Source organism: Pagrus pagrus, assembly GCF_965226575.1.
Source record: "Pagrus pagrus genome assembly, chromosome: 5".
Classification (NCBI taxonomy): domain Eukaryota; kingdom Metazoa; phylum Chordata; class Actinopteri; order Spariformes; family Sparidae; genus Pagrus; species Pagrus pagrus.
Window position 1 is genome coordinate 7257043 of NC_140189.1, and position 24196 is coordinate 7281238.

General features: G+C 40.5%; 1 protein-coding gene across 1 annotated transcript in view; it reads right to left on the reverse strand.

Annotated features, from left to right (window-relative positions):
* Positions 1–649: 649 nt before the first annotated feature.
* Positions 650–24196, reverse strand: part of mgat4b (alpha-1,3-mannosyl-glycoprotein 4-beta-N-acetylglucosaminyltransferase B) — a 102753-nt gene continuing 79206 nt past the window's right edge. The window contains exons 9-15 of the mRNA XM_084353938.1: positions 19483–19613; positions 19087–19194; positions 16672–16865; positions 14881–14959; positions 12248–12335; positions 4664–4776; positions 650–2397 (exon numbers count right to left, since the gene is read on the reverse strand). Of these exons, the coding sequence (XP_084210064.1) occupies positions 2374–2397; positions 4664–4776; positions 12248–12335; positions 14881–14959; positions 16672–16865; positions 19087–19194; positions 19483–19613 (737 nt within the window). The 3' untranslated portion in view covers positions 650–2373. The remainder of the gene's footprint in view (positions 2398–4663; positions 4777–12247; positions 12336–14880; positions 14960–16671; positions 16866–19086; positions 19195–19482; positions 19614–24196) is intronic.

Here is a 24196-nt window from a genome sequence, read left to right on the forward strand (position 1 = left end):
TAAATGTGTGAAAATGTGGACTACATATGCTTTGTTTGTGAACATGTAAATTACACGTGTCAAAATTTTCATTTATATGTAAAAAAAAAAAAAAGAAAAAAAAGCCGATCAGTTGAAATTGTGATTTCACTTGTGACATTTTCTGATTGGAAAAAGTACTTTTACTGAAATGTTGAACTCTTCTTTTAATTCCCTCAGCCTGTCAGTGCAGATCTGTGGTCATGTGACCTTCATCCATGTCACCCGACTGGTCAAACAACAGGCTGCTTTAATTCCTTTAATTCACTGTGATGAACCATAAAGCTGCTTTGTAACGTCCTGAACCTTTAATATCCCTCTGAAATGTTTCCTTCTCAATGTGCACTTTTAATATTTTACATAGTTACATACATTTTCACTGGATCGTGTGAAAAGACGATGTGAAGACGTGGCTTTTATTGTGAAGACCACAGTTTTTGGCGCCACTAATACTTCCTGTCATCTTGTTTTTTCTGCATGAAATTAAACTCAAAGCTTTCCAGTTCCCTGCCATGAACTGATGTTTCATCATTTTCTTTTGATGAAACCTGATGACATTCCCAGAAATCTGCCCACGACCACCCCCACAAACATCTTATAATTATGAGACACACAGATACATCCAAAAAAACTCATTTAAATTTCTGTCTTTATTACAATTCACAGATTGGATAGAAGTTTAAGATCATTTAAATAGTTTATCTAAAGGATACAAAAGACAAACACAAGATTATAGCAATGCATTCCAGTGCATCTTACAAAGAAAAGAAACGTCGGGATGTTTCCCGAAGCTCAAAGACGCTCAGTTCACTTCACGTGTGTTCAGACTGTTTTCCACAGTGTGAATGAATGAAGTCCAGATGTGACAGCTGCAGAGTCCGGGAGGTGTCGGAGGAAACGGTTTGTTAAATTGCTCCTTTAAATTAGTAATTTTGTTCTCTTTAATTAATTACATTTGTTCCCTTAAATTTATGATTGGTGCACGTGACTCACTGTGAACTCAGTGGGTTTGTTGATTTAAAGGTGACTTTGTTCGCAACGTGAATGTTTTTAAGATGAAACCATTGTTTTCTTGTTTTAACAGCATTTATCTGACTGAATGTCAAAAGAAAAGGGCATAAATTAGCATTTTGTGGGAACAATTTATCAAAAGTTTCTCTCCTCTGACATGTAGCTTGTATGAGTCCCAGAGGGAAAAGGCAGCGTCTTTACAGAGAAATGAAAATTAAATTTACGGAAGAAGTTTTTAGCAAAGGTGACGACGAGAGACTGAAAATGGAAAAACAAGAAAAGATGAGCAGAATCTCTATTTTTGCACTGAACTGGAAAACTACAGTACAGTGAAGTACAACAGAGTGGAAACTAGAGTACGGTGTAGTACATTACAGTACTGAGCAGTATTGTAGAGTATATTAAAGTACTGTTCAGTACTGTAAAGTACATTTCAAGTACTGTGCAGTAAGGTAAAGTACTGTGCAGTACTGTAAAGTACATTAGAGTACTGTGCAGTAATGTAAAGTACTGTGCAGTAATGTAAAGCACATTAAAGTACTGTAGAGCAGAACAGAGCAGTCGTCAGTGAAGGCCTCAGTTAACTTAAAACAACTTTCATTAAAAAAAGAAAATATCAGCGGTCATCGTCAGTAGTTTCAAGCCACAAAGATGTGAGAGATGATCGAGGTCGCAGCAAAGGATTCTGGGTATTTGTTGTGGCTACATGTTTCAGTCTGGGGCTCGTTTCTGCTCTTCGTCTTCGTTTAAGGCAAATCGTTCACCGATGGAGGGAAAAGGTGTGAAACCCCGAGCAGCAACTACAGACACATATCAACACACTGAAAGGGCATTCATATGATAGTGTGTACATCGCTATGCATATATGCACATACATGGTTACTGTGGGGGGGACAGGTGGGACAGTGTTGGTAGAAAGGTCTGGACTGCAGATAGAAAGAGGCCTTTGAGTCTTTGATTTTGAAGCAGCGGTTTCATCATCAGAAGCTGTGCGGCGCTCTCACCACACCTCCATAATTACCAGTGTTTAACATTGACTTACTGTATGTACACATAAATACAGAATCTTCAGGATTAATTACAGCATCATCTGAGAGGAATTTCTCTTTTTGCATGTCGTGTCAGACAGGTGTTTCCTGCTCGGCCTGTCTGTCTGTGTGTTCTGTGTTTTCAGTCTCTGATCTGATCAGCTCTGCAGTGGCGAGGTCCGGCCAGACGGCGGCGCTGTGGCACCACGGTGGGGATCTGGTGAGCAGGACTGGAGCAGGACGGCAGCTGACGAGCCTCCGGTCAGCTCGGCTGAACGCTCGGAGGTGCTGAGGTAACGCTGAGGGGGGAGAAGCTTCAGTCGGCTTTCTTTATGAAGATCTGAGGGAGAAACCAGAAGCTCCAGTCAGGAACATTAACACATATGATCCAGTATAGACCAGTACAGCCTGGTGCTTTATAAGCCTGTTAGAGTCGACTGATTCTGATTTTTAATGATCCAGATATTTTTGGATTAAATAATGTTCAGAAATGTTTCAGCTGTCAGGATTAAAAAAGCCTTGCGAGCAACATTTTTACATCACGTGAAGCTAAAAGTCATCACTGAACCGAGACTAATGCATTCTTTAAAGGGTTAACATGGAGAGACTTTCTCCTCAGTGACCCTTAAAGAGAGGTCAGGGGTCAGAGGTCAGGAACTCAGGCTGAAATATTTGCCCCACAGTCATACTTTAAGGTGCTGTGAAATTAATCCTTTAACAAAAACTCTTTTTTGTGCAAAACAAATGGAGTCATTCCAATTGAGAAACTGAGAAGTGATGTTGTGTTTTATCATAAGACCCCTGCAATTCTTTTCAACAAGTTTTCAAGGATTTGTTACGATCATGGAAACAACACAAGTCTAATCTGAGAGCTACTTCTGTTCGTTGAGAGATTCCTGAAAACCCTTCAGCGTTCTCCTGAATCTTACATCCAAGTACACATAACATCTCCTCAAGGATCCTAGAGGCCACGTCGAGTCTCGTGAAAGATATCTAGAAGACCACTGGAATAATTTCCACAACCTGGGAAACATCACCTAATCACACCTAATCTCTTGCAATCCCCTCAAAAATGCCTGGAATCAATCAAACACCAGTTTCACCACCACAGTTCCATTTTAACCTCTGAACCTTGAGGCACTTCAAGGATCTCGCTCTCTGATTTTCAACGATGCCAGGAAAACCTATAAGGTTGTCCGAGAATTACATCCCTAACAAGCCCTCGAACCTGGACTTGTAGACTTGACGACTCTTTGAAATCCCTTGAACCACCTCCCAAATATCCCATGGATCCCTTCAAGAAAGCCTGGAATTTTGTCAAGGACACCAACTTCCCTTCATAAATGGGTTTGGGTAATTGGGAACTTGGAACATGTTTGACAACCTAAGTCACAACCTTGAGCATCATTCGTACCCCATTACACAAAAGTCCCAGTACCCATTTCACCTCTAGGAACACTTAAATCCCACCAAGGATCCACCGAGAAAGCTTGTTGAGAACCACAGCAGTATCCTTCCACACTCAACTGATCAAGGCATCTTGGAGGTCTATTAAATTCTGTAACATACACATACATACTTTTCTTAAAGCTTTGAACACATTGGATTCTCTCCAGGATGCTTGGAACCCGATCAAAGACCTATCAAGAACTGAAGACACCTCTATGAAACCTTTGACTAAATCCCTTAAACTCGTCTAAACAGAAACCCTGAGGTTTGTTTTTATGAGGGCTAAAGAAAAGTTTGAGCAGTTTCCTTCTAACCCTTTTACCCTTTGACCTCTGCATGTACCCACTGACTCAAATAAGAAACCTGGAACCCCCTCAAGAAACCTCCTCAAGGAACCATTTCTTGAAATTAAAGGAAGTTACATCTTGATGTATATCTCCTCAATGCTTGGAAGCCCATCAAAGACCCTTTCAAGAGCTCAAAACTCTGTGAAGACGCTCTATAAAACCTTTGAAGGCAGGACTTAAACTCATCTACAGAAAACCCCTCTAGAACCTGTCATGCTTCAAACAGTTCAGGCAATTTTCCTACAACCCTTTGAATCTGTGACCCTTTCAAGAACTCCTTTAACACCTTCATGTAATCTATATAACCTCTAGGTTTCCATTGACTCAGATAAGGAACCTTGAACCCCCTCATTGCCCTAAGAAACCTCCTTGAAAAACATTTTTTTCAAAGTACAGGAAGTAACTTTGGATACGGATCTCAAGGATGTTTGGAACCCGATCAAAGATCTATCAAGAACTCAAGACGCCTCTATGAATCCTTTGGAAGCTTAAATTCAACTCATCTAAAAAGAAAACACATTACATCTCACAACACTCTCCAGATTGAGCAGGTCTAGACCATACTCCCTGTGAGCAAGCAGTTGGTGCCAGTGGTGAGAAAAAACTGCCTTTTAACAGGCAGAAACCTCGAGCAGAACGAGACTCGATGGTGGGCGACCATCTGCCTCGACCGGTGGATTGAGAGACAAATAAGGAACCGGGACCTCAGTTCCCTAAGAAACCAAACTAAAGAACCCTGTATGTAAACTAAAAGAAGTGACACCACACTGGCTTGAATCTGGTCCCAGTGATCCGTCCGGGGGGTCTCACCTCACTCAGGATCACCCAGACCGGTGAGTCCGTCATCACTGTGAGACGCATGGCCTCCAAGGGCCCGAAGGTAGGGTCCACCTCGCCCTCTGTGATCCCGTGTTGGAAGGTTCCTGGAAAAGATGAAGATCAATAAGATCAATACAGCTGATGGAACCTGTGATGTTCTCTGACTCTCAGGATGGTGAACACTCTTCGTCCACCTCCAGAAGGTCTTGTGACCACTTTGTCAAACACACGGTCGTTTAGACAGAGAATTATGTAACTTGTAACTAAGCACATTTACTCAGATACTGTACTTCAGTACAAATCTGAGGTACATGTACTTTATTGAGTCTATTTTCTCATTTTTATATGTAATAACCTGATAAATATCAGTTATCAGTTATATTTCTTTTCAAAGGGTGTGGTTATTTCAAGTTAATAAGATGCTTGAATAATATTCAGTTGTCATGGTTAAGTTCATCTTAATGAGGTAAACGTGAATTAAATAAGAAGTTAAAATGCATAAATAATTTACAGTTAAATATGCGCCTTTAAAATATATTTCATGGCTTGTTATGTATGTTAAAAACTTAAAAAGTCATTATTGTAACGTTTGAGACGGAATGACCTTGAAGAGTAACATTTCCGGTTCACCTGTCTGTGAAGAGGAAGAGAAGAAGGGAGCGCGTGAAGAAGAGCGAGAGAACAATGGTGTAGAGGAAAAGTCAGGAGGTAGACCCGTGTGAGAATAGTTACAGACTGCTGTATTTAAAGTGTTATTTTCCTTCACGCTTCAAGTGAGTGAGTTTGGGACTGTTTGCTGCAGACAGCGTGTGTTTTTCTTGCTACAACGTGAGCTAGCTGAGTTAGCTCAGCTGTCGCCATGTGGAAGAGACGTGGCCTGTGTTTCTCCTCTGTGTGGATGTCGGTGCCAACGTGGACCTGCGACCACGAGAGGGATGTTCCTGCAGTAGGAGCTGTTACCATTGCCCATATGAAGGTACTATCGTCTCGTTTCTTTATGAGCTCCAACTTTAAAGCGTGCCAACGATTCTAAATGCAAGCTTGCTCAAATAACAACCTAAAATAAAGTTCACTCAGGTTGAACAAACACCATACAAGGGTTTTGCCTTGATGTGCATTTAATTATGTGTTAATACAAAAACCACAAAACAAGCTGAGATGTTGTGTGTTTGTGTTATTGCTTGGTGTTTAAGTTAATAAGGTAATTTCCATATTTGTGTTTACATTTTATTAAGGTTTACAAAACCAAGAGAAATCCTATCAGCCTCTAAATCAAGTCTATTTACTTGAGAGTGAGAGTCATATTAGTGACTAAGGGGATTAATGCTTTATTCAGTGGTAGAAGGGTTACATATACAAAACATATGAAGATGTGATAATATACGGTTTGTTTTAACAGTTTAAAGTACAGCTGAACCGATCAGTTCATCAGTTAGTCGATTGATAGCGATTGATTAGATTTTAGTCTGATACAAAACAACAAAATCCTGCTTTTATATAAATGCATGAATCATAATGATCTAATTATATATGAGTATAACAGTCACAGGGGACACTCCGCACAGTACTTTTACTTTGAATACTTTCAGTCCTTTTTCCTCATTATACTACACTTTTACTTAAAATGAAGTACATTTGACAGTGTAATATTAGTACTTGTAGGATAAGGAGTAAGGATCTGAATACTTCTTCCACCCCTGACGTTGAGACAAACAACATTGAATTGATCTTTTTAAAGTGTTTCTGATGTTGTTTATTATCCTGGTTTTGCTTTGTGGTTTATTTTCTGGTACGGTCGATATTATTTTTGTACGCCCACAGTTTTACATTAATTTGGTATCTGGAAGTAGTTTTTCATTGTGATTACAGTGGTTGCTTTATCAACAGTCATTTTTTTGTTTTTGTTTTTTTGTTTTTTGTTTTTTCCTAATTGATGCCTTTTAATTCCAATAACTTGATTAAAGCCACGTTGTGTTGGATTTAAGACTGACTTTGACAACATCTGGTGGGAGAATCAAACTGGTGAAGGTCTAATGAAACAAAATTAACTGAAACCTAATGAAAAGCAACAAAACTAAATGAAACAACTTTACACTAAATCAACTAAAAAAAAAAAGAAACATCAAACTAAACAAAACAAAACTACATTAAATTAAATTAACTAAACAAAACAAAATGAAACAAAACGGAACGAAGTAAAACTACACTTAACTAAGTTAAATGAACTAAACTAAATGAAACACTCCAACAGTTATTCCTACAGAAATCTCTATAAAATTGGGGTTCATTTTAAAATAGTCCGGATCTAAAGGCAGCACCGACCCAGTATCTCAGCTTTTTAATGGATTTCTTTCCTGTGATATTATTTATTTATTCATCTGTTGGTGGAGGTGAGTAATTAAGGGGTTTAAATGCTTTTTGTGCAGATTTACAGGGTTATTAATGGTTATTGAGAACCATTACGTTTATCATAGTCCATTAACTATACCCCTGTGGTTCTGTGATGGTTCCTTCCCTGAATCACTGCTGGTTTTTACATCCAGTCATCTCCATCAGTCCATCCCGCCTCCCGCTGCTCTTCACTCCAGTTTCAGCTCAGTGAAGTTGGTTTTGGTGTGACGGCTCCTCAACAGAGCAATAATCCCTCAGAGGATTTATTTACTGGGATTATATTGTGTTGGCACTGATGCTTCCAGGTACGGATGTGACCGTAATCCCAACAAAGAGCAGTGTCTGGGCTGCGTGTTATTGTTTATCACGGGGTATTATCTGTTATTATTATGGGTATTATGGCTTTCACTGCGACATGTGTGCAGCTGCTGCAGAGATTTACTCAGAAACAAAGATGAAACAAAGATGAAACAAAGATGACACTGAGACAGTGAAGAAAACAAAACACAACTGTACTGTAATTAGATACAGTTTCTAGGTGTGTGGACTTCACTTGAGTGTTTACATTTCAGGCTACTTCATGCTTCTGCTCCTTAGAAGCCAAAATTGAACTTTTTACTCATTCAGCTTGAGTTTCTACTCACTCTGCAGATTCAGATCATTATTACAAAATATATATTGACAAATAAATTATAACATATTTGTAGAATTAAGGTACCCAGCAGTGAAGAAGTAGTTAAAGTTAGTTGGTTCCACCTTTACCAGCTGACGGTAACGGCCGAGCTGTCAGGAGAAAATGTTGAACGTCTCTGCAATTCACAGATACGTTCAGATTTTGTCAATTTCGTAGGTGTCATATCACGTTTACATAACATAAACATGAGCTGAATGTCATGTCGTGAGGTTGAGGACATGATAATGACCAGACAATTAGACAAGACAGCTGCCAAGAGACCACTGCTCAAGACTGTGTTTCAACATTTATAAGCATGAAACCACTTGATGTTTCCGTTGCGAGACGTCAGGACATTTTCTAGCTGTTTGTGGAGACAGAAGGAAACATGATGTTTTCCTGACACTTAAAAACTGGTTGTTGTGCCTAAAGCTAACCAGTCCATGAACACAGTGGTGTCACAACATAAAATCGACAGTTCGACCTAAAGAAAAGCAAAGTTTCAACATATCTGTGGTTTGCAGAAACGTTTGCTGCCAACATTTATTCTGGTCATTATGACTACTTTCATCTCTGAATCCCTCATTTAACCACTCAGTTAAAAAGTATATTAAACTGAGTAATTGGTCAGGTGTCACTGAATCTTACTGGGGTCTTTTTATATGAATAATACATTCATAACTTTGTAAATCTGCAAAAAAAACCTTAAAATCATGAGGAAACCACCGAATCAAGAACTCAACTTTATAAAGCACATTTAAAGAAAGATTTTCTAGGTTTAATGGAAACATTGTCATTAAATAAATGAATAAAATCATGTGTTTTGTTTCATGATTGGCTGGAAGAGTAAGTTTAAAAGACTAGAGAAGGAAACGTTTCAGGAAATGTCAGTGTGAATGCTAGATTTTGAAAAGCTGATGCTAAACTGCACGGCTGGCTTTAAGAGTTATTAATACCAATAATGTGTGACAGAGGAGGGATATTGTGCTACATATGATGCTAAACTGAACTGCTGGCTTTGAACTGAAGGAGTATATAAAGTTGTTAAAGTGCTGTTGAGTCCTGAATCTCTCAGCTGGTTGATCTGAGGGAATATTTCTGCTGAAATAAGGTCAAATAAATAAAAATAACTGAATCATGGACGATGCTCTCAGACACTGAACCTCTGATGCAGGACATCTGAAGGCATCGAGCTGAAATTAATAGAGTGAAGGAGAGCCGGCCAGATCGATCCCGCCGACTCATCTGAAAAATTGATGAAGGGGATAAAGAGCTGCTGGTAATTTATGATGTCAGATCGAAGCTGCCCTCCTCTCGTCCTGCCGCCGCTCTGCTGCCGTCATGTTTGTTTCTTTAAACCGTCCTGCACGTCTGTCTGATTATCCTTCTGATTTAAATCTGAATATTTGGTTTGGTCGGTGAGGAAAATGAAATATGAGGAATGACGAGAAACCTGGAGTGAAAGGACAGACGGTGACACAAACAGCTGGATATATTTGAAAATATTTACATTGTTGTTTAAATCCAAACCTGAAGTCCAACGTACAGATAGTCCCTTTGGATGACGTGTTTTTATATTCTATATCCTGGTATATGAAATATATCACAATATTGATATTTATGTTGCCAGTGGTTGAAAGAAACTAAGTATATTTACTCACTTACATATTTTTACCTACAGTACGTAACATTTGAAATATTTTTTTTAGACTTGTAAAAAGTATTTTTACAGTTTTACTTTTACTGAATTAAAGGAGCTGAATACTTCCTCCGCCACATTTTCTGTAATTTATGTTCAGTTTTTGAAAGATGTTAAAGAAATGTGGTCGTATTGAGCATACACACGTATGATGTAAGAATTAAAAGAAAACAGAAACTATAGTTAAGAAACTAAGATCCAATGGAACAAAACAGATGGAATTGCAAAATTGTGGTCATAATTGGCTTTAATAATTTTTATACATTGTTTATAAAACTTTAAATGTGAGAATTTATGTTGAAAATATTCAAAAATTAACTAAAATTATCAACAGAACGTGAATAAAAAGCAGTTTTGACAACATGACGTCTTTAAAGGTTGTGGAGATTTTTTTTTGTTGCTTTTTGGAGATATCTTCTGAAGTTAGCACGCTAACAAGCTAACCCCAACCCATCCCCTGCTCTCCGAGCTCCCAGTCCGAACTGCTAGCTGCACAGCTAACTAAGCTAAGGGCAGCTACAGTTAGCAGCACCAGTAAGTCCGGTTATATGCTGCCCCCTATAGACGGGTTTCTTGTGTACAAACAATACGAGGTGCGCGTGCAACCAGGGGGCAAAAGACTGCTTCGGAGTGAACTGATATCAATGTAGATGCCGTATTGTTTGAAAGTACTCCCTGACACAATTGCAATAAAATGTCATTTCACTGAAAGATCGCTTTGTCTTTCATTGCATCACAAATCAGAAAAACACTTGCTGAAATGTCCATGAATTTCACTCAACCTACCAGGTTGTGACGGCTGTTTTGGATGTCTACAATATCAGGAGCAGGGCGGCAATGTTAGTGAACGCTAACGAAGTCAAAGTAAAAATGTTTACAACAAGGCTACTTTACGGCCTGCCAACATTTAGAAAGAAAAAAAACCCCGCCAATATCGGTAAATATACTTTACACTACAGGTCTGACAGCTCGCTAGCTAGGTCTTGACAGAGATGGCTCAGACCAGTTATATCAACAGCCTCAGCAGCTCAGACTGCACCGATTACCTGAACAAACTGGTCCTCAGTACTGGTGAGAAATTACCAGACCCATAAAATATTCCGAGTGAGGAATGGATTTCAGATATGTCCAAATGGCCACCTATTATATGGCCCGACATATACAATTATCTAATTGAGAAGCCCAGTGTGTACACTATGCATACAAATCTTTAGACGCGTATAATTATGTAGCCTACTTTGTGGTCATGTGCAAAACTTAAAATTTTATGACACGAGTTCAGGGTTTTGCGCTTTGAGGGCAGGTGTCCTGCCCAGCCAGAGACAGGGAGTAAAGGCAAAACCTTATGATGCCTGGGTGTACGTGCACTGGACCCACAATCTTCTTCTTCTCTTGGCAAAAGGATGAGATCCCCTCGGGATATTAAACAGTTTCCATCCATCCTTTTGCCGATTCGTGCAGTTTACAGCACAACAGCTCCTTGTCATTTTCTTTCTCCGCTGACTCCACTGGTAAACAAATGAGACATGCTCCGCTTTCTGCCCCCTGGCTGCGCGCGCATATGTGCGATGACGTTGCACAGAAACCCATCTATTGGTTTAGAGTCTGAAACTGTCAGGTGGCCACATCTTACAGACTGCACCTTTAACTGTATAAAATCCAACTTGAAGTCGCTCCAGTGGTTCTCTGAGAACTTCTGATGAAGAGACGTCCTGTTGGTTTTATTTAATTTACTTATATTTGTATGAAAGTCTGCAGGTCAGGACTTCATCTATTGATTAAAGGTTAAAATAAATTAGCTGTAAATAAATAAAATAAATCTGACATTCTGCTGACGAGTGACGTTAATTTATGTGTTCATTGATTTATTTTACTTCTTGTGGGTTCTTTTCTTTTGCTTCACGTTTTTATCCTAATCACAGACTTGAGCACACAGCGAGTTCATTTAATGATAATTTGATCTTTTTTTATTTGTATTTGCAAAATTTTTTGTGTATTTTGAGGATTTATTGCCCGTTTCAGAATCAGAATGAGAAATGTGTGATTGATCCCTGAGGCAGAACTGGTACATTATTACTTCATCACAACATAGAGAGATTTTAAATACAGAAACAAGTGTAGTAAAAGAAGAAAGCTACAGTCTGACAGGCTGCAGGCACCTCGACACATCTGATATGTTTTTGTTTTATTGCTTCTGATATTTATTTATCTATTTATTTACTTACATTTACTCTCTTCCAGTCTTTAAGTTCAGTTTCTAGTGAAGATTTTAGTCATTTATGTTTTATTGTATTGTCTCCTCCACCTCTTTGTGACCTGACTGTTTCTTGTGTTATGTTCACTTGGCTGCTGGTTCACAGTGGAATTAATTAATACAGTAATTTATTCATCTGTCACTTCAAACTGTTGCACTGCTGCAAATACAACTAATGCCTGTAATACTGCGTCTACTTGTGTTACCATTACTGTTAATAATATGCTTCTACTGTTGTTTTCACTGCTTATATAAGCCTTGTAAAATAAAATGAGAATATTCCTAAAACGGTGAACTTTACGTCACCGGCCAAACTCGTAAATGTCCCACAAAACCACAGAGTGTGTGTGTGTGTGTGTGTGTGTGTGTGTGTGTGTGTGTGTGTGTGTTAAACAGAAGCAGAGGAATGTGTCCTGAATAACTTCCCTCTCTCTGTTAGCACACAGCTCGTTAAGCTCGTTAAGACTCGAACCAAACTGTCTGAACATTATTGATCAGCAGGCAGATTATTCAACAGTATGAATATTCAGGTGAAGCAGCTGATTCATCATCACTCACCTATTCTGATGAATCCATCTTCTGTCCGATGGTACTTTGGTGTTTTCTCTCTCCCTTCTGTCAAGGCCTCTTTCTCTGCCTGAATATTCTGGAAAAACACAAACAAACACAAGTTTACTGACGTGTCGGAGGAATTTAATTTGTTACAGGAGATGAGATGACGTTAAACATGAAGAGAGGGATGAAACATTAGAACAACTCTGTGTGGATTCTGCTGTATGGAAGTCTGTTGCTGTCGATATTAAAATGAAATAATTTAAAAATGTCTTCATCCCGTTCTGTCCATATGATGTCAGAGAGTCTAAATTAGAAATGTAAAATTCAAATGTAATTTTCATGTTTGAAGGAGCGAAGGGGGTTAAACATCTCGGGGTCTTGTTCGTGAAGTATGTAAACTGCTCCAATGTAAACAAGAAGAGTGGAAAAAAATCATCACTCATCAATAATTTAAAGGAGCAGTCTGGAGTTTTATGTGAAGAAATGCTCATGAGCAGAGAAAGATGTTCATTGCCTGAAACAAACTAAATAATCAAACTCTCTTTTTTTCCATGATTGAATAAACTGAATAAACACAATTTATACTGTTTTACTGTGTTTATATGTGGCGGACCCTGCCATCTTTCTAGCTTCAAACAGTGTTGTCGGACCTTATTTTCCTCTGAGAACAGCTGGTTTAGTCACTGATGGAAACAGTTTGTATTATTAGCTCATTAATATTGTATATATTAAAATTCTGAGTTTGAATTTCTTCTATAAAACTACATAATGCTCCTTTAAATTGATGAATAATTAATGAATAATAAATCTTTCATTATTCCCTTTAAACACCTTTTTATCTGAATCCTTTTAACTGTGTTATCTTCTCATCCTGAGTGATTTATTTCATGTGTTTATATGTTTGTATATCTGTTATATCTTCCCGTCCTGATTTTATTGTATATGATTTTTGTCATGTATGTTATTTACATGACTTTTAATTTTTAAGCACATTGAAACTTGATTAGAGATTATTAGGGATTAAGGATGTTGAAGATGTTTCCCTCATGATTAAACTACATAATTATTTTTATATTTTCACATTTTTCGTTGACAGTTTGAAAAAACGCTTGTTCGCTTCCTTCTCCAAGAATTGATCGATTGATGACCAAGTTTGCGTCCAGTCTTTGATGCTAAGCTAAGCTAACTGACTGATGTCTGTAGCTTCAAATTTAGCTTCATATTCAAGTTGAGTATGAATATTTTATATTTAACACCCTCCAATGAGAGGGGTATTGATCTTCTCATTTAACTCTCTGATAGAAACCAAAAGCATATTTCCCAAAATGTTGAATAATCACATTAAATCTTTGCTTTCTTCTTGAAAATACAGATACTAGAGTTCTGTTAATTAATGCACACAGAAACATGTGAATGATTTTTTTTTACTAATTTTCCACTTCAAGCTCTGATTTATCTGTTTTTAAACACGTTATTCTCTCGGGCCTCTTTTATAAAAATCTATCCAACTCTTTCAAATCACTTGGAGCGTTCTCACTGCATCGTTTCCTCTGCCAGAACGGAGCCACCAGCTGGAGATCCAAAATTAAGACACACTGAAAAACACAAAGTGGACGTATCACCACTGTGTTTCTCTCTTTGTTGGTTTTTAAAGAAGAAACTGAAATCAAGGTTCTTCTCAGGAACAGAATCACTAACTGTGTTTTAATCTGATTGGATTAAAAAACGTCAAACTCTTGAATCTCAGACGTCTCTTCTTGTTTTTGTCATCCTGATCGACCACATCCTTCTTTCCCAGCAGCCCTCGACATCGTCTCCCTTGCCTCCTCTCTCTCCTGGTCAGTGTTACCCCGGCAACCGCCTCCACCTCCTCTCTCTCCTCTGCGTCCTCAGCGTGCCGAGTGTCGGTTGATTTTTTTTGTCTTTTTTTTATGCCTCTCTCTCTTGTCTGCTGAGGCCGACCTCCGCCGGAGCTCTTCTTCCTCTCTGTATACGTCGCTCCGTCCTGCTGTGACACTTAGTCTTCATCAGCCTTCATCTAACAGGCGACCACAGAGAAGGAGGAAGAAGCAGTGATCCATCACTCTGCCTCCTCTCCCAGAGAGTCTGTGCCTCAGTGATATCAGGTGTTGATGTGTGAGTAGTGAGATAATATCATCTGGTATTGATCCATCACACATCTGATCTCTTGTTAAACATACAGCTGACTTATTTCCAATGATGAAGTGGGTTCAGCTTGTTTTTGAGTTGTGTACAGTAATAATACAGCTGCACTCATCAAGTTCATATCTGAGATCTGGGAACACTAAACTAAAAACTCCAACAGGGTAAGAAACTTTTGTTTAACGTCCAGATGGTCAAACTGAAAGTGAACGTACCTCAAATATTGCTAAAAATTGTACAAGAGAAGCGCGAGAAAACTACGTTCAGGCCGGTGGGTCAGAGTTAAAGCTGATCTGTGGATGTTCACCACAGACGGTTTGATTTCTCTTCAAACATTTGCCTGTAAGCTGCTCGAGTTTCTCGAGCTGTCAGTCTTATTTTCAGAGGCGTCAACATCAGAAGTTTTTATTATTGATAAAAAAATGTTGTGATTGATAACTGGTTCAGTAACCAGACTGGATTTCAGGACTCACATCGAACGGCAGAACCTCCACTGACGTGTTGAACAGTTTGTCTCCTGGATGTTCGATGTTTCCGCTCCGAAAGAAATACCTGGAAGATAAAGAGAGACGGACGGAGTCAGTCTGTTCAGTGTGTGTTGATTAAAACTCATTTCTGCTGGTTCCCCTGTATGAAGAACTGGAGCAGGTCACTGGTCTGAGTGTCTGAATTGGTACCCTTGAGACCATATAAATCTCATCCTTCAGTACTGTGTGACTCCCTGGTACCACCTGTTTCTCCTGGGATCCTGTAACTCTTTGTTCAATCAGCACTCTGTAACATCCTCATATCTTCTGGTACATCTTACACCCTGTAACCTCTGGTGTCCCCTGACATCTGGTACACATGGTGCCACCCGGTACCTCTGAGACTCTTGAACCCTCTGATGCTACTCAGAACATTCTCTGGTCCTCTGGTAACCTTTGGTACCCCTTTACCCCAGGGGTCTCAAACTCAAATTACCTTGGGGCCACTGTTGGTATTGTCATCTTGTCCAAGTACTATTAGACAGCACAATATTTCTAAAAAATTGGTTTTTATTTCCATTATTAACATAATAATACAAAAATGCAACAGTTAGTGCAGATCTGCTCTTAAATAGCTTATTGAAACTAACAAATGAAAAACATTTGTACTTTATTTTTATCATATTTAACAAGAAATGCAAACAGAAGTAAACATCTGTATGCACATTAGTTTTTAACAGTGCAAGTCTTTTTTAATGGAGGGTCTGTTTCCCAAAGGCTTTCAGTGGTAGTTGGTTATCCCGGTGTTGGCACAGATTACATCACTTGCCCACCGCTCCCACCTTCGCTTTGCTTTTTAATAAATCAATAGTCCAACGACGGATGCTACGACTGGAGGTCAGCAGAGTCACCTTTAACTTTTGCCGTGGAGGGAGTGAGGAGAGCTGACTGACGAGACGATGGTGGAGGACTTGTTGTCAAAGCTAAAAGCAAACGCGCCTGTTTGATAATATGTCGGATTTTATCTCATAACAGGAAACCCGATAATATTAATGAGGGAGACAGAGCTGTCACCTCTCTGGTAAGTTGTTGGTGTCCACCCTGTCAGCAGCTCTTCATCAAACACCTCCTTCTTGTCCACCGACTGAATAAAACTTCTCCCAGAGGTTTTTCAAACTGATCTGCTGTCTACAAATGCTGAAAAATGACCACTGTTTCACTCTGAAGACGCATTTTTGATGAACGTCAGCGTTGCTAACTGAAGACTTTGCATTTCTTGTGACTCGTCAACTCGAATTGTGTTTGTTTTTCACTTGAACATGAAGGTGTTATTTAAATTAGTGTGAAACAACGAAGAAAAATAATGAAATAAATAAAATAATTTTGCGGGCTGGATTATGTTAAATTTTTGACATCAGGTCATGGGCCGGATGGGAGAGGAGTGGGACCGGAAGTGGCCCTGGTGCCAGCAGTTTGAGACCCCGGGTCTAATGGCTTCTGGCACCCAGAGACCCAAGAACTCCTTGTTTCCTCTCCGGCCTCCTCTGGTACCCTCATACCCCCTCACCCTCACTCTAGCTCTAGTACCAGCTGAGGCTTGGTAACCCCTCATGCCTGTTGATGCCCCTAAGCCATCACCTCCATCACCCTCCCTGGTGTCCTCTGGATCCTCTCACATCCTCTAACCTTGAGTACACTTGGTTTCTCCTGAGAACATGTCAGGTATCATCTGGTACCCTCCACAGCCTGTACCCCCTTCTAGCACTCCACCTCGAACCCTGTAAGTCTGGTACCAACCTCTCGATGCGGACAGGTGTGAAGAATCGTATCCGTATGAAGTCCCCCGCTACGGGGGTGAAGGCCCAGAAGAAGTCCTCCCCCAGGTAGGCTTTCTCCAGGGTGAAGTGCTGGTAGGTCTTCAGGCTGGTCGTCACCTCTGCCAGCGGGTTGGCGTGACCCTTATGGAGGGTCTGTTTCCCAAAGTCCTTATCCTGGAGCCAAGCAGGAGGGACAGCGTTCATACAGACGAACACATCCAGATATCAGGCAGTAAGTTCTCCACACAGTTTGTTTGTGTTGCCTCGCTGTGTCACTGCAGAGTCACCAGGAACACTGATGACACCACGGTGCACTGACCAGAACATGATCCGACCCGCTAGTCATTCAGACTTCCAACAGCCTTTTACACAGACTGGTATCACTCGCTAGCTGTCCTTGATGACTAATTCAGCTTCAGTTCAGTGCAGAGACACACAGAGACACTCCCAGAGACACTCGCAGAGACACTCACAGAGACACTCACAGAGACAGAAAACTGTCAGACTTCTTTGTTTAAAGATGATCAGACAGGTCAGCAGCTCTCAGAACAGGAAGTTGTTCGTTTGTGTTTAATAAGTCGGCACCCTTTCTTTGGTTGTCGTCACATCAGGGCCGTGATCGCGCTCTTTGCTGTCGGGGCTGCTCGACTTTGGACCGACCTACCTGAGGAGACGGGGCTCACAGAATCAGTAACTTCCTTTGAATCACTCGTTAAAACCCACCTGGTTCCCTGTAAAGTCGCCTTTTTAAACCGATTGTTCATCTTTCTATCTTTTTAATTCATTTCACTGCTTTTATTCCATTTATCTGATTCTAACTCCTCATGTGATGACTCTAACTGTTATCTTTGATCTATTTATAACTTTTTCTTTTACTGCTCTTTATCTTTTAATCTGTTCTTAATTCCTCTGAAGTGATGTCATCTTATTGATGTTATTCCTTTATTAAACTCTCGATTATCTTTTCTGTGACAAATACCAGAGTTTTTCTTCTTCAGACCAGTTAAAGTTGAACAGTCTACAGCCGAGTGTGACTCTGTGTTTAAACATCTGACGGTTTACAGACAGAGGAGAAGAAATTGCTTTTCTTTAAAGGGTCACGAGCTCTGAAGCAGTTCCACATGATTTCTTTGTTTCTTTATTTTCACTCCAGTAATTATTTGAGACTTTTCCATGTGAACAAATCTCTTGACTCCCTTATTTCAAGCCTCTCTACACTTCAATAAATCCCACTTCCACTGTGATTCTTTTAATTTAACTTTAATTTTAAACTCAGGGCTGATTTTCTTACTAAACCACAGTTAACGATTCAGGCTGGAGGGTAATAGCTATGTTTAGCCTCCGTCTACAGCCTCCCCGTGCTGGCAGGCCTCATCGGGAAGGCGGTGGTCCGGGACGGCCCGATCAATATCCAATTGATTGGGCCCAGATTGCAGCAGCAGTCAGCGGGGCTAATATCCATCGCTCTTAACACAGTAATCAGAGGCGAGCCGCGGCGTTCGGCTCTGAGCTGCTGGCAGGAAGCGAAGCTGCCACCGCTGTGAGATACTGCAGCTTGTGTGTGAACGCCGACGACTGCAGAGGCTTTTAATCTCCATCTCCACCGACTGAACTTGGACTGAACCTAAACCCTGTTTCAAACTCACTAAACTCTACACTCCACGCTGACAGCTGACCAGTACCATCAGTCTGCTGCTCAGCGCTGCCAAAACTTTAACTTGCAGCTCAGATATAATATTTTATTTGAGCAGCCAAGAACATGAGAGAAGAAGACTCATGTTGGAGGATTCTGCAGCAACGTTCACACCTGAATACCATCCTGAGACTAAATCTAAACCAGCAGCCACATTAACACTGTTTACTTTGTTGTAAATAAAAGAGTTCATTATTAAATAAACCTGTGTTTGTTCCCAGTGTGAGAGCGAGGCTCTGACCTACAAGTGTTTGCACTTGCCTCAGTCAGCACCAGGCCCGCGGGCAGAGCTGAACTGAACTGTGGGGGAAACGCAGCCTCAGGCTGGATGTTTGTCAGCTGGTTAGAGATGATTTAATTAAACAATACGAGCTCCATGTGAGCAGCATTGCAATCTGAGCCTGAAACAAGAAGTCAGCACCACTGGATCGATGTTGGCTCGTTTCCTAAAACACTATTATTTAACTGTAACGTTCATGTTGGAGCGAGAAAAACATGAAATAGATCAACAGTCCTGTGAAAATGGAAGTTATGAAGCAACAGTGTCATGAAAAATAAAATATTTTCATTTAAACGTATTCATGTGAACTAAATGTGCCTTTGAATTAAACATGATAAGTGACTAATGGATATAAAAGGACTAATCTCATCACACACACACACACACACACACACACACACACACACACACACATAGGTTACCTTGAGTTTCTGTATTTTTCCAGCCAGAGACGAGTGTGTGCCGACGTGCTGGAAGAGAGAAGGTTTGAAGCGAATCCTCAGGTTGGCTTTCTGTCTGTCACAGTGTTTCTGACGGAGACACAAACACATCGTCTTTATAGATCAGAACATCACACCAGAACATCACAACAGAACATCACACCAGAACATCACAACAGAACATCACAACAGAACATCACACCAGAACATCACATCAGAACATCACATCAGAACATCACACCAGAACATCCCAGCAGAACAGCTTCTGAAGAGGACCACAGAGGATCAGTTGATTTTCAGTCTCTGTTCTGTTTCTTTTCTGCAGACGGACTGTAAAGACTTCGGTTGGTGCTCATGAGATCAGACTGAGATACTCACAGCATCCTTCTCTGGGTTGCACACTTTGACCCACATGATGTGGTCCAGCAGCCAGTCGATGGGTTTGTCTTTGTAGAACATCAGCATGAACTCAACGATGAGCGACAGGTCCAACGACTTGAACATCTTACCTGTCAGAGAAGACGATGGTTTAGTTTGGTCAGTGAGACACGAGAACACCTCGTCTGATCTGCAACATTCAGGTCTTACTTCCATTTCTCAGCTTCTACTTTTCTGGTTCAGAATAACAAGACTGTTTGTAAATGAAGATTTATTTGATGGAAATAGTTAAAATCAATAAAATGCTTGTCACTGCAGGCTAGCTCGTTATAATAGACAGGAAAAGATGGGCATTTAATTTTAACTGATTGTGTCAGTGGAGGCGAAGATAGTCTGTAGGCTATAAAATAATAACACATAGTCTGTGACACTGAAAGCTAACAGGCTAACAACAGCTCTAACTGCTCCAACAGGCTAACAACAGTGTTAGCTTCTCCAACAGGCCAACATCAGTGTTAGCCTCTCCAACAGGTTAACGTCAGTGTTAGCTTTTCCAACAGGCTAACATCAGTGTTAACTTCACCAACAACTTCATTGTCATTGCCATACAGCCTAACAACAATGGTGCTGCAGTCATTTTGAATGTAGTTCAGGGTCTGTGTCATCCTACCTTATGTATTTCTTCAGTTAGCGCTGCTGTAGGGTTCAAGCTAAACTCCTCCCCTGAACCTGAATGGTCTTGTGTTCCTACATTTCCCTTCAATTTAAGCCCTATCCTCCCACAAGATGTTTTGGAAGCACTTTATAGTAAATGAATGAATGAATGAATGAGGGGTTAGGGTTAGGGGTTAGGGCAATCTTAGACATGTGGGAACATAGGGCTGTGGGAACATAGGGCTGTGGGAACATAGCCAGCTCCCTCCTGAATAAGATCCTTCCACTTGGAGCTGAGAGCTGATCTGAGTTCAGTCATCAACGCTTCCTTTCATCCAATCAATCAGCGCTCAGAGGAGCTGCTGCTCGATACTAAATCTATCTCTATAATCTTCTGGTGACTCGTTGGTTTGTTTTCTGAATGAATGTGAACTGAAGCCACCTGTTACAATATTCAGCTGTTGTTTTTATCACTTTCTTTGGCAGCAGTGAGCCTCCTGCTCTGCCAGCCGGGCTCATTTCAAATTGAATTTGATGTGGAGATGATAGAGCGAGGTAGAGACACATACAGAGAGAGAGAGAGAGAGAGAGAGAGAGAGGGAGTGATTTCAACAGAGATGGAGGTGAATACAAATGGAGGCGAAGAGCGATGGAGCCCAGCAGGAGTCTGGTCCCTGAGCTGGATGATGTTGATTTCACTCGTGGATGTTTCTTCTCCGTCCAGACTGTCTGAGTGTCACCCCCTCCTCCCCCAGTCCTCGTTGTTGACCTTAGGATTCCTCCCTGACCCCGAGTCGCCTGCGAGCAGCGGCTGCTTTAATAAATTCATCAGGGTGAAGCTGACTCACTGAATTAAATCAGACAGAGCAGAGAGCTGCAGCGCTGCGGGGCCGCTCTGTAATTCAGCTGTTCAAATTTTGCATTTGCTAAGTTTAGCTTCAGTCCGGCCTCGTTTACGTCTGCAGGGGTTTTTTATTCTGTTGCCTCGTCGCACATCCGGCCCTTCAGAGGCTGAAACGTCCAAACAGATCAGGACGGACCAGCAGGGGCAGGAGCCGGCTCAGCTCTCTGTCGGCCTCTCAATTTACCCCTGTCACTGTTTCGGTCCGGTGAGACATTCTGTTCAGTTCAGTTTTTGACCTTTAAGTCCCCGAGAACGTCCCCTCGCCTCAACTCTGTTTGAACTGTGTGTTCATAGAAAATGAAGACAACAAAGATGTGAAGTCAGGAGTTCATTCAGGCGTCTGCACTAATACACTAATATTACACAAACGTTTTCTAACATTGATTGTCTCTTTGAAATGAATGTTCAGACAGTGTATCTGCAACTGAAGCCTCATTTTCACATGTGAAGCAAAATTTTAAGAAAAAAGAATTTTCAAATCATCAGTGTTAGCTCTCCAACATGCTAACATCCAGTCATCATCTCCATGATTACTGTGGTTCTGCTGTAACACTGACTGGACCTCAGGGCGTCCTGCAGCAGAGCTGGATGATGTCGGACTCTCTGCTGTCCGACGCACTTATTCTCTTTAAAAAGAACAAAGTGTGCACTTATGGGAAAGCGCGACACACACTCCTCCATTAACTTCACTGTCAGAATACCCATCATGCAACAGTTTCATCAGCTTCACACACACACAGGGAGGATTTCTGTCTTAATACTGAAACAGAAATAAGAGTTTAAAAATGTTCTGCTCTGCACACGTCGGTCACGCTTAAATTAAAGGGATCCGAACGCCTCTAAACATAAATGAGAGCTGTGTGTGTGTGTGTGTGTGTGTGTGTGTGTCAGCAGCAGAGAGAATATAACACACATAACGACATAATTGATTCTTTTCACCACTATTAGTCGAATCGATAATTCACACTGAAAATGTTTAATTTGTTTTGGTGGAGGAAGCGACGCCTCGAGCAGAGAGACGAGGCGGAGACACACTGGACTCAAACCATCATGTCTTTACCTTGTAACTGCAAAACAATCACAGTGTTGTATAGAAAGACTGAAGCTGAGGTTAATTTAACGACACGCTGAGAAAACAAAGTTAATTTTAGCGGACAGAGATGTTTTTTCTTCCCTGAAAGGAAGTTTGATCTTATCTAAGATTTGACGTTTAAAGCTGTTGGTTAAAACCTCTAATTTAACTTGGTTCAAAGTGAATTGTTTGTGTTGCTTAACTTACATTTTGAAGCACAGCTAGGACGTATATCACACTAACATTTAGACAATTAAAAACATGTAACTGATGTTCTTAACACGACATAAACGACCAAATATCAGCCTGTTATTGGTGTTATTAAATGGCAGCCGAGTGTTTCGTCTTTATTGGAAACCTCTAAGCTAACAATTCTGTCCTGCAGGTGGTGCGAGAGGACATTTGATGGGTTTAAGGTCTTTTTTCTGCAGAGCAACAACGATCATGCTGAAATGATCATTATTAGTTTGTTTCATTACATATTTTCTGCATTGCAAAGTTTGCTGGCGAAAGAGGAAGGTCAGGATGTCAACAAAGGTTTAGTAACCTGGAAATACGTTTATACACTTCCTCTTCCCTCGTCTTCAAGTCAAGACAGAGGTTTTGGTTAATGAAATAATAATAAGACATAAAATACATCATTGAATGTCCCCCAGTTTAATTATAAAGCTCTTCTCTGTGTTAAAAACGGTTAGCGGTTGCTAACAAGTGTCTAAATGAGACTACAGAGGTTGTTGGGACAGTAAACGTCCTCACAGCGAACACAGAGACTCTTAGCAGTGGTGATGTTTAAGTCGTGTGACCGTGATTTCGTCTGTTTATAGCCTAACATTAGCTTTTTACTGCTACACATTTAATTTACGCTTCAAAAATCACAAAGTGTGTTGATCTGTGAAGATTATCTTGATGAACTAAACCTGTAAGGATCATAAAGTTGAGATTATTTTCTGTAATAATCCAAAAAACAATCCAAAACTCTCATAGGTTGTTTGCGGAGGGAACCAGGGCCAAGCTAACTTCAGGGTTAGCCTAAGGTTACCTCAGTAATGTAGTCATTGTAGGTAAAACTTCGATGTTTACCTAAACCTAACCTCGACGTGTTGCTCGCTCTTCACTGACATGTTCGTTACAAGGAAACCTGACCTCTAAAACTGGGACTGTTCCTTTAACTCCTGCAGCTGTTTGTCCACCTCAGTTTAAAGTTCAGCGCTTCGCTGTGTGAGGTCACGTTGTGTCGTTACGAAGACTCTCTGCTTCGTTGTTGAGCTGCTCTCTCTCTGCAGGGACGATGGGGAGCGCTTGATTCGTCCGTCCCCAGCCTCAGTAATGAGGGGCTGAGCACTCAGGGACCTATTAGCGGGAAGTGGAGCAGCAAAGCCTCATGGGAAGAAAATGATGATGGGTAATTTTGTGTGTGTGTGAGAGACAGTTACTGTGTGTGTGTGTGTAAACATCGACTCCCCTCACAAACACACACACTGTTGCTTTAAGTGTGTGTGTTTTGTACCATTTAGTGTGTTTTTTTAGTCAAACTGTAAATTTTGTCGTCTTTTGAGGAAAATATAAGTTTGTTTGAGTCAAATTATTATTTATTTTTCATTTATTTTGTTAGTTCGGGTCAATAACTACATTACTGAGACATTTCCGTCTAATTGTTTTCATGCATTTTTAATTTTTATGTCTTCCAAACATTTTGAGGTGTCCAGTTGCCATGGTCTTAAAATGTCCTGTATTGTCTGACCAAATGTCCAAAACTCACTTAGACAAAGCAAATATTCACATCTGAGGAGCTGAACTTAAGATTTAAAATGACAAATCGATTATCAGAATAGCTGCTGATTATTTCTGGCTCGTCCGGCCTCCATGTGTCAGAGCTGGAAACAGTTCTGAGAAAATAACCTGAGTCCGGATTAGCCGGAGGTTCCAGGCGAGTAGCGCCTGTGCTCCATACGTCGGCTGATTGGATCCAGGACAACAGGAGTCATTGATTAGCTCTGACAGGATCATTAGAAAGCAGATCAGATGGAGGAGACGCTTCAGTTCATCTGCTGGATGTAATTCAACCATCAGACGGACTTCAGCTT